General features: G+C 44.1%; 1 protein-coding gene across 4 annotated transcripts in view; it reads left to right on the top strand.

The window, feature by feature from the left end:
• The window catches only part of GADL1 (glutamate decarboxylase like 1), a 199,150-nt gene that overhangs the window by 137,616 nt on the left and 42,962 nt on the right, over positions 1–18,572 (top strand). For all 4 annotated transcript variants that reach the window (XM_070072897.1, XM_070072898.1, XM_070072899.1 and 1 more), the window contains one exon: positions 1,168–1,257. In XM_070072897.1, the coding sequence (XP_069928998.1) occupies positions 1,168–1,257 (90 nt within the window). The remainder of the gene's footprint in view (positions 1–1,167; positions 1,258–18,572) is intronic.

The raw sequence follows: 18,572 nt of genomic DNA, 5'->3' as shown, positions 1-18,572 counted from the left end.
TGAGAGAGAGAGACAGAGAGAAAGGTCTTCCTTTTGCCGTTGGTTCACCCTCCAATGGCCGCCGCGGCCGGTGCGCTGCGGCCGGCGCACCGCGCTGATCCGATGGCAGGAGCCAGGTACTTATCCTGGTCTCCCATGGGGTGCAGGGCCCAAGCACCTGGGCCATCCTCCACTGCACTCCCTGGCCACAGCAGAGAGCTGGCCTGGAAGAGGGGCAACCGGGACAGAATCCGGCGCCCCGACCGGGACTAGAACCCGGTGTGCCGGCGCCGCAAGGCGGAGGATTAGCCTAGTGAGCCGCGGCACCGGCCTCTAGAATGCTATTTCTTGTTTAACCCAATGAGAATCTCAGTAGAACAACAGATTAGCAGGGCAGATGACAGGGCTACGGCCACTTAGTTTAGATCAGTTTCTTGGACACAGAGCATGCCCTACCCACTTCAGAACTGTCTGCCATGCTTCATAAATGTGTTTTCTGAGATGGACTTAATCAGACTCTGAGCATTCTGAAACAGGAACTGAGAATGTACATTTTGCACACGCTCCCCGCCCCCAAGCAGTTCACATCCTTTCTGATGTTGGAAAGCCATGAGCGAAGGCGATTTCCTTTGTTTTCCAAAGCAGCAGGTGCTTGGATTCCAGCAGTGCTTCTGAACAAGGGCCACACATGTCATGGTGCTCTCAACTCACAGGGGCTTTTCAATGGTCAGATGGAGCTGGCAAAAGAGGCCAGTTTTGTTTGCTGACAGCATAGGAGGAATCATGGGAAGGATAGGGCAGTGTAAGAAATACTGTAAGGATCAGATCAGTGAGGTGAGAGAATAGAGCATCGAGGAGCGTGTCTGTATATCAGGTGTAAACTGTTGTGAGCGCTGGGTTGAGTCAACTCTCTTATCGGTTTTTTTTTTCTGGTGTGTGATCATCCTTTACCTAAGGAGAAGAGAACCCTTTAGTGCACATAATGGAGAAGAAAAATTTTCCAACAGACTGTTATCAGAATTTAGGTAGATTGGATATCTACTACGTAAGATTTCAATTTGTTATCAAAGTTCTATACACATGACAACTCTTAAAGACTAGCTAAGAGTTTAAGCACTATTTGTTGACTTGCCTTTGAAGATAAATCTTAGAGTAACAAAATGATTTTCAAATGTTCTTAAATCTCAGCCTGAATATGCCAACATTTGCTTTTGGTACATTCCACCGAGCCTCAGAGAGATGGAAGAAGGACCGGAATTCTGGGCAAAACTTAATTTGGTGAGTGCAAGTAAATCTTTTTCTTATGAAAAGGAGTCATTGTCCATTGTCTGTTGATCCTATAAACAAGTCTATGCTTGCTAGTGCCTCTTGAAGATTTCCAGGTAGCTCCTACTGTGTTAAAAACCAGTGACAAATCAAACACTTGTTGACACTGTTTACCCTTAGCAAATGAACACGTTGACACATGTGCAAGTTCAAAACAATTGTATGGTCTGCAAGATAGTTGTAGAGTTGAATAGAAGTTTTGATGCACAGTGCACTTGAGAAAGTATGATCTGGAAATAGGACATAAGGTTACAGTTGTATGCTGAATGGCTGCGTTTTTCAGCTCTACTATTGTTCCCCTGTGACTGTTGTGTCACCTTGCCTGGAAATAGTGGTAAAAATCTGAATCTGGCACTCTGTGCTCTTCAACAACAAAGGCCCTGTGTCTTATACCCAAAGGACTTCCATGAAGCAAAGGGGAAGAGAAGCCAACAATGGATTTCACCTGATAACTAGATGTGTTTGCATGCAGCTGTTGAAAGCTGACAATTCAGAATGAAGAGTCCTAGCACTTGCTTGTGTCTCTTTCACACCTCGCCTAGTGTGCCCTGCCCGTCTAAATCCTGCCCACGAGTCGGATTCCCTAGAACTAGGAAATCTCCTGCATCCACACCACGTCTCCCACTGCCCTGCAGGAAAGGAACTGCAGGGACTCCTTTGGGGATTATGTGGCCTTGGTGCATAGCATGAGCGTGGGATAGATTGGCACCATCCAAGTTAGACTTTTTCCTCACCTTGTAGCTTGCCTCTCAAGGTAAGTGCAGTTGACTCCCCCACCCTGGGGACAAAAGCTCTGGCTGCAAACCCCTCTCTCCTCTCAGGGAGAAAAGCACTGATTGAGCAGATTTTACACCATAGAAAAGCACCGTTCAGGGAGGTAATGAGTAAAGAGAAAGTTACCAGGTAATTAGCAAGTGCTTACATGGAAAGACTAAACCCTGTTTGCAGAACAAGCAAAGAGAAGAGGTTCCCGCCCCTTTGTGTGACACCAGAGAGAGCTTTGGACGATAAGTGGATGCCAGTCGGGAACAATTGTGAAATATCAGAAATAGCTTGGAGACTCAGAGCTTCGGGAGAGGAGGGGGTGATTCAAAGCAGGGGTGCAAAGCGCAGTAATGGAAGGTGAGCTGAGAGCAGCAGTAGAGTCCTGGGGCTTTGCCTTCCACGGCAGAGACCTTAGAATTGTGGCTGTAGACTTATTCTGAGGAAGAGGACTTTGCATGACTGTTAAGCCAGGGCTACCTGTGTTGTCTCACCTGGCATCAGGTCCTTTTACTTTCAGGTTACTTTTTGATTATTTGTTGCTCATTAAAGCTCCTATACTGTAAAATAAAGATGACCAATATGTAAAAATTCTTCCTGTTTTTAAACCTGAGACCAGGTAGCCAAGATGGGGATCAATGGATGGTGTTATCTGAGCCTTTGCCTACTAAGCCCTTCATTACCCATTTCAGGCAGTTAACACAGGCCTTGGGGTTTGTCTTGTATTTCCGTCGCACATTGCAAACAGGAAAGTGCTTAAGAATACATCTGAGACCGGCGCCGCGGCTCACTAGGCTAATCCTCCACCTAGCGGCACTGGCACACCGGGTTCTAGTCCCGGTCAGGGCACCGGATTCTGTCCCGGTTGCCCCTCTTCCAGGCCAGCTCTCTGCTGTGGCCAGGGAGTGCAGTGGAGGATGGCCCAAGTGCTTGGGCCCTGCACCCCATGGGAGACCAGAATAAGTACCTGACTCCTGCCATCGGATCAGCGCGGTGCGCCAGCTGCAGCGCGCTGGCCATGGCGGCCATTGGAGGGTGAACCAACGGCAAAAGGAAGACCTTTCTCTCTGTCTCTCTCTCTCACTGTCCACTCTGCCTGTCCAAAAAAAAAAAAAAAAATACATCTGAGATGGTATGTAAAACACACACACACACGCACACACATACACACAGACCTAGACAGTGTGAGAAGGTAGTCATTTAGTGGGGAGGTTTAGAGGAAGATTTTTCACCTTGATGGGACCCAACAGACACTCTTTGATCAGATGAGGAGAGAAAATGCTTCAATCTGGGAGAGACAGCGCTCCCACTTTTGTCCCTCAGTTAAAATCTCTTTCTGATTGCTCAGAAAAGAAAGAAAGAACAAGGTATTTATGCCTTGCTGACTCGATGGTGTGGCACAAAGATCAGGATAACTAGGTAGGGTAGTCTCTTTTTTTTTTTTTTTTCCAGAATATCTTGACTCATCCTCCCTTTATTTCCTATCCTCAGAAAATTTGAAATTAAAGAAGAATATTAAAAAAACTATAAAATGTTCATAATTAACGGGAGGTTAAACATAATTTGAGACACTCTCTTTAGCCCCCAGTATTTGCTACTATTAATGCTCTTACGTTTAATATTCGGGAGTCTCCATCTCTTCAAATTGGAAATGTATTTCTGACATTTGGGACCACGGTTCCTCTGCCTGGTCCGGGATTATACCATATTAATTGTTGCAGTTGCTTCTTGTGAAAATGTGTGATGAAGACAAATTGTCGTTGGTCCTCAGGTTCTCGGTTTCTCATTTTTCTTCTTGCTCTGTGTGGGCGTGGGCGTGAATTTGGCAAGGGGGGAGGGAGGCATACATATCTATTGTTGATCTCTGTGGTTTTATGCTTGCTGTACTGTGAGAATGCAAGTGTAAGATTTATAAGCTGGAGTTTACTTAAAGCCCACTTGAAATTTATTTCCGGGTTTATCTTGGATGGAGAATCACAAACAGATAAATAAGCCGAGTGTGGCTCTGCCCCTCCGATGCAGACGAGTGTCAGGCTGCGCTGTCAGATTTCAGAATCAATGGTGTGATAAGTCTTCCTCTTGGCAGCAGAAGGGAATAGACTTTTTGGTAATGAATCTGAGAGCGTGAGTGGATAAGTGCCTGTGTGGCTCGCCATGTGTGTGCACGGGTGCGAGACTGTTTTAGGGAACACAATCACTCTGCAGTAACAACACTCAGGTACTGCAACCAACCACCAAGTCCCAGTGACTTCTCTTTTGAAGATGTCCTCCATAAAATGCTCTTCTTTTGAGTCTTTCTGGCATTACGGTACCCTAGGTCTTCATTACTTTCCTGTCTAGATGGTGGTTGTCTCTCTCCTGTCTCTCTGCCTCCTGCCATCTCCTTTTCCATCTCAGTTCCTTTGCTCTTGGCACAGTCCTACCTCTGACTCTGCTTTATCATCACAGCCCTGCCCGAAAATTCTTTTTCTGACAGCAGCAGTTCTCAGCCTCCGCAGACGGAAGGGCCACTTTTCATAGTAAATATCCTCAATGTTCCCTCTCCATTCCTAAACTGAAGCCAATAAACAGTGTGACCTCCTGTACACACAGTAAAAGGCAACATAAGAGCTTCCATGTAACGTGAAGAAGAAATAAGCTTATAACCAAAATATTTGTTGCATTCTAGAAATGCTAGGAAGGAGTAAGGATGTGATGTGTGTTTCCCTGAGAAACACAGGGAATGGGGGCCAGGATCGCAGATGAAACTATGCAGGTGACGTCGATACGCATAACAGGAATGGTGTGGTGTTGGTGACGTCATTCTCACAAATGGTGCACAGCTCTCGGGGAAGCTCTGAAGAAAGGATTCTTTCCCTTGATTTCCCTACTTGTCAAGAAACATGTTAAGAACTAGGTGATGAATAATCTTCATTAATCAAATTGGCAAATTAATGGAGTTTTCTTTTTTAAAAGTCCATTGTATTTATTTGAAGGGCATATTTACAGAGAGAGAAAGAGAGAGAGAGAGAGAGAGAGAGAGAGAGAGAGAGATATCTTCCATCTGCTGGTTCACTCCCCAAATGACTGCAATGGCCAGTGCTGGGCCAGATTAAAGCCAGGAGTTTTTCTGGGTCTCACACATGGGTGTAGGATTTGAAGCACTTGGGCCAACTTCCACCACTTTCCCAGGCCATTAGCAGGGAGCTAGATCGGAAGTGGAGCAGCCAGAACTCAAACCAGGACCCATATGGGATGCCAGCATCACAGGCTGTGTCTTTACCTGCTACGCCACAATGCCGGTCCCAGATTAATATAGTTTTAATGTTGACGTCAAGTGTTGGCTAGAGTGTCAGTAGATTTTGACCAGTTAGTTACTTGTGGGCTCATACATTTGTACTATTTTTCAGAAGAGCAACTTTATAAAATGTACCAAATACCTCAGGTTTGCATAGATTTTCTTCTAGAAATTTCACTTCAAGAAATGTATACTTTTGAAATAGTTACTCATTATATATAGAGACAAGCTACTTATTACATTCATGGCTTTTATCTAAACTACCAAAAAATTTAAAAAACTAAATATTTATCTACAGGGAATGGGTTAAATTTTATGATACAATTTATGGTGCCTACACAATTAAAATCTGTTCCAAAATTATATATTAGAATACTTCAAAGGATAAAAGTTATTTAACAGCGATCATTGTATAATTTTGAAAAATTATATATTTATAGATACATAAATTCTTTTTTTAAAGATTTATTTATTTCAATGTCAGAGTTACAGAGGGAGAAGGGAGAGAGAGAGAGAGAAAGAGAGAGATCAATCTTCCATCTGCTGGTTCATTCCTCAAATGGCCATAACAGCCAGGGCTGGGCCAGGCCGAAGCCAGGAACTAGGAGCTTCTTCCAAGTCTCCCACATGGATTCAGGGGCCCAAGGACTTGGGCCATCTTCCACTGCTTTCCTAGGTGCATTATCGGGGAGCTGGATTGAAGTGGAGTAGCCTGGACTCAAACCAGTGCCCACAAGGGATGCCAGCACTGCAGGTGGAGGCTTAATCTGCTATGCCACAGTGCTGGCCCCTAGTATATGCATTTAAAACTATACAAAGGAACATTTCTAAGTGTAACTTTAAATTATTAGATGTTCTAGTCTTTTCATCTCATACCAGAGGGAAGTTTCCTTTGGAGATACAGATTATGTGATATTCAGTCCATTCATTTGCAAGCCTTTTTAATCTCCATGGTGTTCTCAGATCCAGTATATAATTTGTCCTCCCTCTCACTGCTCTCTATGTCCTTATTAAAATACAACCTATGTACACAAGGCTGAGTTCAGAGGTCTCTCACAGTGGATCTGATGGCTCCTAGTGAGAGCCCCCACAGCCTTCCTCGGGCTCCTGAGAGCTACCAGCATGGGGGTAGGAGACCCCTTGCTCTCGGGAGTGACTGCCTGAAGTCAGTGTATCCCTGTTTGTTTCTTCTGAAGCTGCTCCCCTGGGACCAGATACTGAGGAGGAGGGAGTGAGTCTAGAAGGAACAAAACTGGGAAACATGTGAGACCCATGGATGTAACAGGAAATTCCATTCATTTGTGTTGCCTCAACATTACTCAACGTTCTGATGCAGATTTCCTCTTTTGTCAACTTTTCATAAATAATGTTACATTATACCAGAAAAATTTATTTTCTTTTATTAAAGGTTGTATTTATTTGAGAGCTAGAGTTACAGATAGAGAGAAGGAGAGAAAGAGACAACGGCCAGAGCTGGGCCTATCCAAAGCCAAGACAGGAGCCTCTTTTGGGTCTCCCATGCTGATACAGGGGCCCAAGCACTTGGGCCATCCTCGGCTGCTTTCCTAGGCCATAGCAGAGAGCTGTATTTGAAGAGGAGCAGCCAGGACACGAACCGGCGCCCACATGGGATGCCAGTGCTTCAGGCAAAAGCTTAGCCTGCTAGGGGGAAGCACAGGCCCTGAAATTCTTAGAAGAAACTCACAAGCTGTCTTTTTGTGTGGTCATTTCAACTGTTTTGTTGTTGTTGTTTGTATTTTTATTTGCTGGCCTGTAGATTTGTGGCTAATGTTAGTCATGTTTAACTGGCTCCTTTCTCCTCAATAGTCGAATGGGCTGGTTGTCTTATTGCATATTTGATGCTATAACTTCATATGATATCCCAGATATCTTTAGAGAGAATTTGGTATTCTCCTTGCCAGATGACTGATGAAAAACAGCATTTGAAGAAGAGGCTGTCAGCAGGGTGGGGTGGGGTATGTTTCTGTGTTGGGCTCACAGGCAGGCCACGTCCTGGGAATTTAAACTGCACTTCCATGTGCCTTGCCGTGTCCCGTTTATTTCCCGAATGTTCTTCGTTCACGTCTAATATCTGGACTCATTTATATGTATACAGTGTTTGCAGATTTCTTTGGTGTGTGTTTATGTGTGTGTGAGAATTCCTGAATTTTTGGAGTTTTTGTTTGAAAAGCAATTAGAGAGAAAGAGAGAGAGAGATCTTCCATCTGCTGGTTCACTCCCCAAATGGCTGCAATGGCCAGAGCTGGGACAGGTTGAAGTCAGGAGCCTGGACTCCATCTGTGTCTCCTATGTGGGTGGCAAGGCCTCAATCACTTGGTCCGTCTTCTGCTGTTTTCCCAGGTGCCTTAGCAGGGAGCTGAAGTAGCAGACAGGCAGCTGGAATCTGATGTGGGATGCTGACATCACCAGCATTAAGCCGCCACTCCGCAACTCTGGCCTCTTCATTTATTTTTGAGAATTCTGATTCTGATTTTCTTCAGATCATCATTTGTGACATTGGTATAACCAATCACTAATCACTGGATTATGAAGTCAAAACGTCTGTTTCTTCAAAACAGTAGAAGTTCGGGTTTTTTACATTTTGTTTTACATTTTGAAGATGTGATTGTTTTAACCTTTTGTTTACAAGTTACAATGCGGCCAGCGCAGCTTCTCAATAGGCTAATCCTCCACCTGCAGCGCCAGCACACCGGGTTCTAGTCCCAATCGGGGCGCTGGACTCTGTCCCGGTTGCCCCTCTTCCAGGCCAACCCCAGCTGTTGTAGGGATTAGGGAGAGAATCAGCAGAAGATCTCTGTCTCTGTCTCTCTGCCTTTCAAATAACTAAAAATAAACATTTTTTAAAAGACAGTGTTTTTATTTCACAAATGAGGATGTCAAAATTTTATTTTCTTGGCCGGCGCCGCGGCTCAATAGGCTAATCCTCCACCTTGCGGCGCTGGCACACCGGGTTCTAGTCCCGGTCTGGGCGCCGGATTCTGTCCCAGTTGCTCCTCTTCCAGGCCAGCTCTCTGCTGTGAACAGGGAGTGCAGTGGAGGATGGCCCAAGTGCTTGGGCCCTGCACCCCATGGGAGACCAGGAGAAGCACCTGGCTCCTGGCTTCAGATCAGCGCGGTGCGCCGGCCGCAGCGGCCATTGGAGGGTGAACCAACGGCAAAGGAAGACCTTTCTCTCTGTCTCTCTCTCTCTCTCACTGTCCACTCTGCCTGTCCAAAAAAAAAAAAAAAGTTATAATGCATACTTCAGAAATCCCATTGTCTTGTGGATAACACTCATTCTCAACCTACGCTTTCTTTAAAGTTGATATTTAAGGAACATCCAACATAGGAGTGCCTTTTCAGTGGAGTGTTTCTGAGAGTGGCTCTACAGACCCCCTTGTTCTGATAGTGGCTGGGTTGTAGATTTCAAAAATGTTTCAACTAATGAGTTGCCTATGTCTTTTAGATGTTCCATGCTCCTTTCTCGTGTTACCAAGACCAAAGATTAAATGCTGTTTTGTTCAGCATTCTCTCAGGTAGAGATATTATGCACAATTGATCCGACATCATGGTTTAATCAGCTCTGTTGGGGAGTTACTCCGCAGTTGAAGGTCAAGGAGCCTCTTAGGCCTCCCGGTGTGAGTGTGGGGAAGTGGGCTGGGGGAGTGCGGCATCTCTTTGCCTGAGGGACAGGAGACACTCAGGATGTTTTCTGGCTTTTTCTGTATTTGTCCATGGGACTGGCCTTCGGGAGTTTTATTTACAGCTGTTACCTAAACTCATCGGTCCTTGGTCCTTGATTTCCTGTTACTGGACACAATGCCCCTGCAGCTCCTCGGGATGAGGATGCGTCCCTCCTCAGACTTTGTGCCTCCATGCAGCCCATCTGTGGTCAACCCGTGCCCCACCAGTAGCTCTAAGGGATGCCTGAGCTCTGTATCATCTACGAGACAGAGAACGCTCACCATGCCATACTGTCATTTCTTAAGGACTGCAGCCTTGTGGCAAAGACACAACTGAGATACACAGATATATTTTGTTCCCGTGGTTTTCCCTTTTTCCAACCTTGGGACTCAAGTGGCCTGAGGATGTGTCTCTTCATATATTTTCCAAAAGCCTCAGCTGCCCCATGATGAGACCATAGAGGGAGCCAAGACAGGCACAGGGGAGAGAGGAGAAATTTCCTCCAACCAAAGGAGGGTTGCAGGAGGCAAGAATTCCACAGGTTGGGCTCATCTTTAGCTTCCCTACTTTGGGTACCCTAAGGAGGTGTCTGTGTGTGTGTGTGTGCGTGCTACAGATCTCGGAACTTCTGCTTGTATCCTAGCTGGTAAGGGCCCAAAAGACAGTCACAGCACGCCAGGTAGTCACGTGGATTCTGATTGTGTTTCACTGGCAAGGAGGATGGACCAGTGAGCTAATGGTCAGCGCAGGCTAAGACCCTCACAACCTCTGCAGCACCGTTTGGAGCTGTGGGAAACTGTAATCAGGACTGAGATTGACTCTCTGCTTGCCCTGGTAGGACGGTAGCTTGAGGTCGCATTTAATTTTATTTAAAGGAAATAGAGTACTCTGACATTTCTTGCACACCTGAGTTTATGGAGCAAAATTCATACCCACAACAGACCATTAAGGAAATTGCTCTGGACTCAATACAGTATTTATTGTTGCGAAATAAAGAATGGACCCATGCCGAAAAAAGAAGCCTTTTTTTTTTTTTTTTTTCTCAAATACTGTCTTTGCAGCTCTTTTCCCAGTTCCAAACCTGCCCCCTGGTGGCACGTTTGCTCATTTTCTTTGTAGCGTGGGAAGGACGCACTCAATGCTGCCTGAACACAGTGCGGATGTCAAGAAATCCGGGCATCAGAGGTGTCAGAGACGCTTGACTCTGCCTGACCAAAGCCGTTCACCTGAATAGGGAGCACTCAGCGGATCGAGCCAGTTCTTCGCTCACACACATTCCTCTTTCCCTGTCTTCCACCTTCTCCTGTCTTCCCCTCCTTCATTCTCTCATTTCCTCTCCTTCTTAGAGTTGTGTTCTTTTTTCTTCTAATACAATGCTCCCCTCAGGGGATCAACAGTGCAGGCTTTGACAAAGGAAACAATTCCATGGGTTTCTCCTTCTCCATTCCCTTGGGTTAAGCTCCTAAAAAGAGAAGCGTCAAGTGTCCTACCCTGTATAATAGTGCGTGTCGCGATCTATGACACCATTCCCAGGGTTTAGGGTGTCCATGATGTCTCGGATTTTGCCATCGTAAACAACACCAAATGACCATTTCAAGCAACTCCGGATGAATTTTTTATCCTTATACCTGCTTTGGGTTTCATTACTTCCCGAAGAGAAATTGCTCAAAATGTTCATATCTGCTGTGAAGATCAGGGTGATTTTGAGCCTGGTGATGGCTGGATACTACTACTCACTTGGGGGAAGTTTGTGTCTACTTTCAAGCCTAGCAATGGGGAATGAGCACACAGGTTCCATCTATCTCTGGTGACAAGGAGGTTGCCAGCGAGTGTGGCGGTGGAGCAGTGGGAGTTCCTTAGAAAGATAAAACAAAATCCTATCTCAAATTTGCTTTACTTTGTGTCGTTGGTGAACAGTGTTCTCTTTCTCTTATTTACTGATGGTACTTCTCCATGTATTCACCTCTTAAAAGTTTTACATATTTAAATTTTGAGATATAGTATTCTTATAAATTTCAATGAGGATCTATAGGGTTTGGGTGTTAAACCTTTCTTTGCCACATGGAATGCAAATGCTGCCCTCAGTGGAATGTCCTTTTCATTTTAGTCTCGCTGTTTTCTTCATTGTACTCAACTCTTCAATTTTTTATGTATTCAAATCTGTCAGTCTTTTCCTTCATGATTTATTCCACTGCTTCAAAGCTGGAGTTCCTGTTCTTTCACAAATCTGATAAATATTCTATTCCATCTCCTGCTGATTTTTCTGTCATTCAATTCTTTATATTTAACTCCTTAATTCATGTGCAGGTTGTGTTTGTGTACTGTGTAAAGTAAGAACCTATCCTGGTTATTGCCCCAAATTATTGACCAGTTATTCGTACTTGATTTATGAAATATTTCCTCCTAACATTTTTATTATGGGAAGCTTGCTTTATCGTGTGGTATATATTTTTTTCCCAAACACTTTCTTCTATTTCTGGGGTTTCCAATCTGTTCCATTGATCTGTATTTCTGTTTTTTGTGCCAGGAACTGAGGGATTTCAGTGGTGTTACTTTATAATGGGTTCTCAAGTATGCTAACACTCTACCCTATTGGCTGTTTTATAAATAGCATTCTTTAGTATTGAATATGTTTTTTTTTTTTTAAGGTTCATTTATTTACTTAAAAGGCAGAGAGCAGAATGAGGGAGAGTCAGAGAGAGATTTTCTATCTGCTGACTCACTCTTCAAATGGCCACAAGACATAACTGGGCCAGGCCAAAGCCAGGAGTCAGGAACTCCATCCTAGTGTCCCGTGTGAGTGACAGGGGCCCCCTACTCGGGCCATCATCTGCGGTTTCTCAGGTGCAGAAGGAGGAAGCTGGATGGGAAGCGAGACAGCTGAGACTCATACCAGCGCTCCCCTATGGGATGTGGGCATCACAAACAGTAGCTTAACCTGCTGTGCCACCACACAGAGGCACTTTCAATTTTCTCATAGCTTTAGATCCTTAAGAGACATCTTGGTAGATTTTGCCTGGAGTTTAAATCAGCGGTTCCAGAGTTAACTAAATGATACCCCTGTCACTCATCTGCTGTGTGAGCGTGGACAAGATTCTCAAATTACTTGGCCTCCAGTTTTCATCAACATGGGGATAATGAAGAGGACCTACCTCATGGGGTTTTGGTGGGGATTAAATGGCATCATCCACAGGCAATGTTCCGTCCCACAGGACATGGCACAGTGGAGAAACTGGTTGGGCCTGCGCTGTGGTCGTCATCCCCTGCGGCCTCATATTTGCAGCACTCATGGGCCCTGCCCGTCTTCTTCTTGCTTTCTCTCTGTCCTCCTCTCCAGGGCCTTACGTGCTGTGACAACAGCCATGCCACAGCACAACACCGACAGTGCCACTCCCTCACACTCCCCCTTGCCCATCGGACGATACTCAGGGCCTGCAGGCATCTCATTTCCCTACACCTAACCTGTCTGCTGCAAGACCTCTTCCTGCCCCAGAACTCTGCCCACTGAACCCCTTGCAGCGGGATTCAAGCCAACATTCCACTGCCACCCATCACACGCTGTGGCTCCGTCCCTTCTCTGTGGCAAGGTCCATCAGCACGTCATGCCTGGGTTTCCTCATCCCTCACATTGCATGGTTATCATGTGCCTTGAATTTGCCAAGGTTGGGTGAGTCAGCTCATGTAAGCCACCTGATGCAGTGTTAAGGACAGCCTGTAACTTGAAGAGCCCGCTGCAGAGTAGAACATGGGGCTGCCTGTTTTCAGAAATTGCCAGGAATTCGAGAGTGGAGCCCTCTATCAGCTCCAGGCCCCTGGGAGCATGGGGACATTGTGCAGCAGCAAGGGATGGACACCATAGTTTGTCCAGGGATCCTGACACCCAAGTGCCTGTGTCTTTTCCATACACTCCTTGTAACACATGTGTTTCCCCCGAATCCTGAATTGGCAGTTACCACAAAAGAGCCACAAGTGAGGGGACTTGGAAAGATGGTGGCAAGGTACAGACGAGAGATATCACCCACTGGAGGAAGAAGCTGATGGGTGTTAGCACAGGGCCGATGCCTTCTAACTGCCCTGTTGTCTGCAAAGATTCACTCGTATGCATTCAGAATACTGGTGGTAGAAGTGGAGACTGTGGGGCAGTGTGTCACACTGGGGTCAGCCATATTTGAGCGCTGGGCCTTCAAGCCTGGCTAAATATAGAGCCCAGTGCAAAATAAAAATTCAGGGCCCTTTGTTTCAAATGTATCCAGAATTTCAGCATCGTGACACTAGAGCATTAAAGCCACGCATGCTCTCTGGAAGGCGGTGTCCTGTGCAACTGCACAACTGCACAAGCGCTGGCACCTGGCATTTTCCTGCGGTGTTACATCACATGGTAGCTGCCAATACATGCTTGCTGAGTGAAAGAATCCATGAATTAAGGCATGAGCTAATGTTGGTGACTTTGTTGTATGCATATAATGATTTGGTATAGTGGATACTTAGGACAGGGTGGCTTAAAAAGGGAGATGTTTGAGGGGAAGATGAACATTTTATTGACTCATCTAATGTAGCCATGGAGGAGACCTCTTCCTATGGCTTGTGAAAATCCAGCAGGATATGGTATTGTAACTTATCGTCTGCTGTGTTCTGTTGGCCAACTCGTCCTCAGTTCAGAGAGTTCAGGGGGAAAAAAAGCATGCAGGTGCGACTGCAGCTGTTTCAACACCCTTGTTTTTAGTTCAGTCTTTTCCTACTGCTTGTCCTCGGCTCTGGCTCTGTGTGTTATGAACGTGTCCCCCCACTAGGATGTCCTGGGAACGCTGGGGCCTCACTGTAGGGTAGGGATCCTTCAAATACTGGCAGTGCTGCCTGTAGGGGAGCTCGCTCTAGTCCACTGTACAGCACCTGTCAGCTCAGAAGGGAGGCTGTCTGGGGGCCAGTTACCCAGGTGCTAGTGAGGGGGACCAGAATACTGTGGCCGGTGAATTCAGTACCCCTCAGGTCTATCAGGTGAGTTAACAATGCTTGAGTACAAGATGACCAGAGAGACAGAATTCTTATTTGAGTCTTCCCATTCATCAAAACAATACATGATGAGCACCTACTATGTGCAGATACTCTTGTTGGTTCCTGGGATGTATCTCTCTTCTCAAGTCATTTCTCTAATAAAATGCTCATCCAAAGACTTGGAAAACTTATAATTGGGGACTGGAGTTTTAAGAAAAATAAGCAAATGTAACTATATCCAGAGATAGCTGTCAGTGATAAACTGTTCATTATGTTAAAATCAATCTAATAAATTACTTGCTAAGAACAAGAATAAAAGAAAATGTAACAACAGTGAATTGCTCTTCTTCGGTTCTTACAAAAGGAAGCTCAGTTTGGTTTTCAGTTTACAATGCGTCTGTCCTGCGGTTCCATTTTTCTTTCACGCACACATTGTAAGTGTCATCTCACAGAAGCATTGCAAACTGAGCTCTGGCTTCTCGCACAACCTAAACACCAGAAGCTGTCAGATCATGTCTTTGAAATTAGCTTTTACTGTCTATTTTCTCATCATTTGAGCACAGAAAATGCTATGGATCTAAATTTTTCCATCATATAATTTATATTTAAGAGAACTAAATTTGAAAACTTTCTTAAATAAGTTTTCTATTTACTTTTTGTTATGAAGTTGAAATATAAGTCACTTCTATTATTAATTTATTAAATACAAATATGAATTTATTAAATAGAAACATGGTATTAGTTTATATATATTAAATATATATAACTACATAAATATATTTGTACAATACTTGTTAGATTAATATTTTCCATACCATTATCATAAAGCTAATATTGACTAAACTATTTTAAATCTTGCTAACCTCATTCAGGAGTTTAAAGTTAGATTAATGCTAATGCTCTATGAAATTTTTGTTATTTTTCTTATAAAAATAAATAGAAATATGGTTTCTTTTGTACCATTGAATTTATTTATAGATATATTTTTTCAAATATAGATGACCAAATTCTGTATCACTTAAAGATATTTTCAGGTATCATCACAATTCTTCATTGCATAACTTCAATTCTTCTGGTCAAAAACTGACTGATGCTAATGCAGTGTTCATCATGTTAAAATCAGTCTAGAAATCACTTGCTCATATATACATGTGCATTGAATGTTCTACATATACAAGGGAAATTCAAAACCTTTATTGAAAATGGAATTAATAGATAAGTATGTTTCATGCCAGAAGAATTTGAATTCTAACTATAATTTTTTCATAGTACACATTTTACATGATTTTTTGAAGACCCTTTGTATGCATAGATTTCAATTTTTTGTGCCCAAATTCCATATTCCATGAACTTTTTGAAGTACCCTTGTACAAATATTTATGCACACTCACATAAAGAAAGAATTTTTGATGGAATCTAGGGGGTAGAAAGTCTGTTGAATAAAGAAAATTTTATAAACTTATGAATGTCTTGGTAAATATCTAATTTCCAAATTTTGAAGGTCAATTTTTTGAGCTGTAGGGCTCAATTATGCTTCATGTTTTTTTTTTTTTTAATGTAATGACAATTCAGGAAAACCACACAACAATTTGGAACACAATCTTCCAAAGGAACCATATATTGAAGTACTGGATAGAAAAGGAAACTTCACATGTATGTATGAGGAGTGTTGAGAAAGTTCACAGAGAATGTGTACTATGAGAAAAACTAGACCTGGATTTTACAATTATTTCTACACAAAAGTAAACTTTGAATTTCATTTTCCCATGAACTTTTAAGGGCTCTCGTGTGTCTTCAACCCTCCTTCCTTTCCAAGATGACTGCACAAACCACGTCAGCCAGATCTTCTTACCTCTAGCATTGCCACTGCCCCAAGCCTCTCTCTCCATACTATTAGGGACCACGTATAAACAGCCCCTAGATCATTTGTTCCACTAATAATTCCTGCCTTCTCTGTAAAACATGAGTTCCCAGACAGGTCAGCCAAGGCCCTTAGGTCACAGACTTTGTCTCTTCCTGCAGCCATAACTTCCACCTGTTCAGGCCACAAGAGCTTCTTTGATATCTCCAAGGTTCTCGTTCAAGATCTCAGCTCTCTGTGGTACCATAGTTTCAAGTGCCCCATTTCCAGAATCTCACTGCTCCCATGGCCTCATCTTTCCCCGGCGTTATAGACATATAATGCATACTCACATACATAAACTTCATCTCATATTTCATGTGAGGCACAGCGTATTTATGTGGTATGCTCTGTCAATGTTGTCTTTAAAAATGTCCATTGTAGGTTTGACCCTCGTGGGCAGTGGTGCGAGGAGGAGCGAGTGCTCTATTGTAGAACCATGTAGAAACATATTCATATGATTTTTTAGCTCCCTGCTAGACCAGTGGAGTCATTTTCTCTCTGTCCACTCTCTCGCACACTGACACCTCTAAGCACTATGTTTCTGTCCACTTTTGATGACCACGGTCTGTTAAATCTTGTTATTTTCAAGTGAATAAAGCTTGGGCTTGACTCCAAGTCTTTCTGGATAAAGAACAGGTCAGAAGGGAGACTTGCTCAATTCTCATTTGTATCAAAATAAAAGCAAAAATGACTTAGCGAGTGCAGAAGCTAAAATACACCATGCCGTGAAAATAAAAGTATGAAACCCCAGGTTCTGCAGTTAACGAGTTGCGAAAACGTGTGTGTATGTGCTGACCCTCAGCCACTTGCTTTGTCAATAAACCCCATATATATGCCATAAATTTGTTGTTCATGCCTAGAATTCACTAAATAAATATTCTCTGAGTCTGTTTTAATGCAGCAGCTTGGAAAGAAACTGTGACGGGCTTTAGCTGTCTTCCCCATGGAGGCTTTGCTCAAAATTCTCATTTATTTCCGAGAGAGAACATCTCTCAATAATGTACAAGGTGACAGAAATTCAGCTGGATTTAGGAGAAAGCTGCAGTCTCAGTAAGTAAGTAAATAAAGCACAAAATACAAGACTGACATGCAGCAGCTCTTCAGAGGGCCTTTGTTAAATGCCCCTATGAGAAATGGTGGTGCTATATCCTTTTCATATAGAGAAAAAAATCTGGTTGCAAAGTGTTGTATGAGCTACACTCTGTGTGGTAAATTTGTTATTTTTTTTTTATTTTTATTTTTTTTTATTATTTTTTGACAGGCAGAGTGGACAGTGAGAGAGAGAGAGACAGAGAGAAAGGTCTTCCTTTGCCGTTGGTTCACCCTCCAATGGCCGCCGCGGCTGGCGCGCTGCGGCCGGCGCACCGCGCTGATCCGATGGCAGGAGCCAGGAGCCAGGTGCTTTTCCTGGTCTCCCCTGGGGTGCAGGGCCCAAGCACCTGGGCCATCCTCCACTGCACTCCCTGGCCACAGCAGAGGGCTGGCCTGGAAGAGGGGCAACCGGGATAGAATCCGGCGCCCCGACCGGGACTAGAACCCGGTGTGCCGGCGCCGCTAGGCGGAGGATTAGCCTAGTGAGCCGCGGCGCCGGCCCTCTGTGTGGTAAATTTGAATCCCTGTTTAGCCAGTTTGAGTTGGTATTGCTTATATTTGTATTAGCCATTGAGTTTTTAATAGGACAGTCCAAGGCATCAGTGCTTCATGTTAACCAATTTGGGAATGGTTGTGTCTCCCTGTGGCATCTCTCCCTGACCAGATGTGTACCTTTTATCAGTACACGTGAGAATCCACCTTCTGTCCATTGCTTCCTTGCTCTCAATTTTTAAATAAACATGGATCGTAAAATTTTTTGAAATTAGAGAATAAATTCAGTGAAAAGTTACATTACCAAAGCCATACTTTGCTATACAAAAAAAGATTCCAAATAGTATTCCTGTCACTTGGAAGTGATAGTAATCAAAATAACTGTATCTGAAACAGAACTGTTTCTACTGCAATGTCGTTTTGTTTGGTGAGAAGAGGAATGTTTATTGCTGAGATTTTATGTAAAGAGGGCCTGGAAGATGGTCAAGAAAGAAAAAAGAAAGAGGAGACAGAGTGTGACTTTGAAGAAGATGTTGCCAGATGTGGTTTTTGAAGTTCTGTCAAAGAGCTATTAGGAGGAATGCCAGCAGAAGACAGTGTGTTGGTAGCTAGGACTCAGTGGCTATGACTTAGGAAACGTTACAGGCTGGGGATAGAATCAGGAGCTTTCCACGAAGTGATGCAAGTCCTTGAAAATGATACTTTAGAGGCTTACTGAAGAGAAGCAGAATTCTTGAGTAACATCTGGGGATAAGGCACGGAAGGTTGAGGTGTGTGAGCAGCTGGGGCACTGGCCGTGTGTATTACTGTGGAAGTGAGGCCGATGACAGGAAGAAGAAAGCAGGGAACGGAGGGGGATGCACTGGAGGGGAGCTTCTGAAGTTGAAACAAGGAATTCCTTTGATTATCTTCCCAGAATCATGACTTACTGCCACAGTAATACTGTGAAGCACTGTCACGGAGGTGTGGCAATGGAACATAGTAGGCGTTTAGTTTTCATGCACCTGCAGAGAAAGGGGACCTGTGGGGTGGCTGATTTGGGCTGGACTCAGCAGGGGTGGCTCT

The sequence above is a fragment of the Oryctolagus cuniculus genome, chromosome 4, assembly GCF_964237555.1.
Source record: "Oryctolagus cuniculus chromosome 4, mOryCun1.1, whole genome shotgun sequence".
Classification (NCBI taxonomy): Eukaryota; Metazoa; Chordata; class Mammalia; order Lagomorpha; family Leporidae; genus Oryctolagus; species Oryctolagus cuniculus.
The sequence above is the reverse complement of the archived record's forward strand: the minus strand, read 5'-3'. Positions and strand labels throughout refer to the sequence as shown.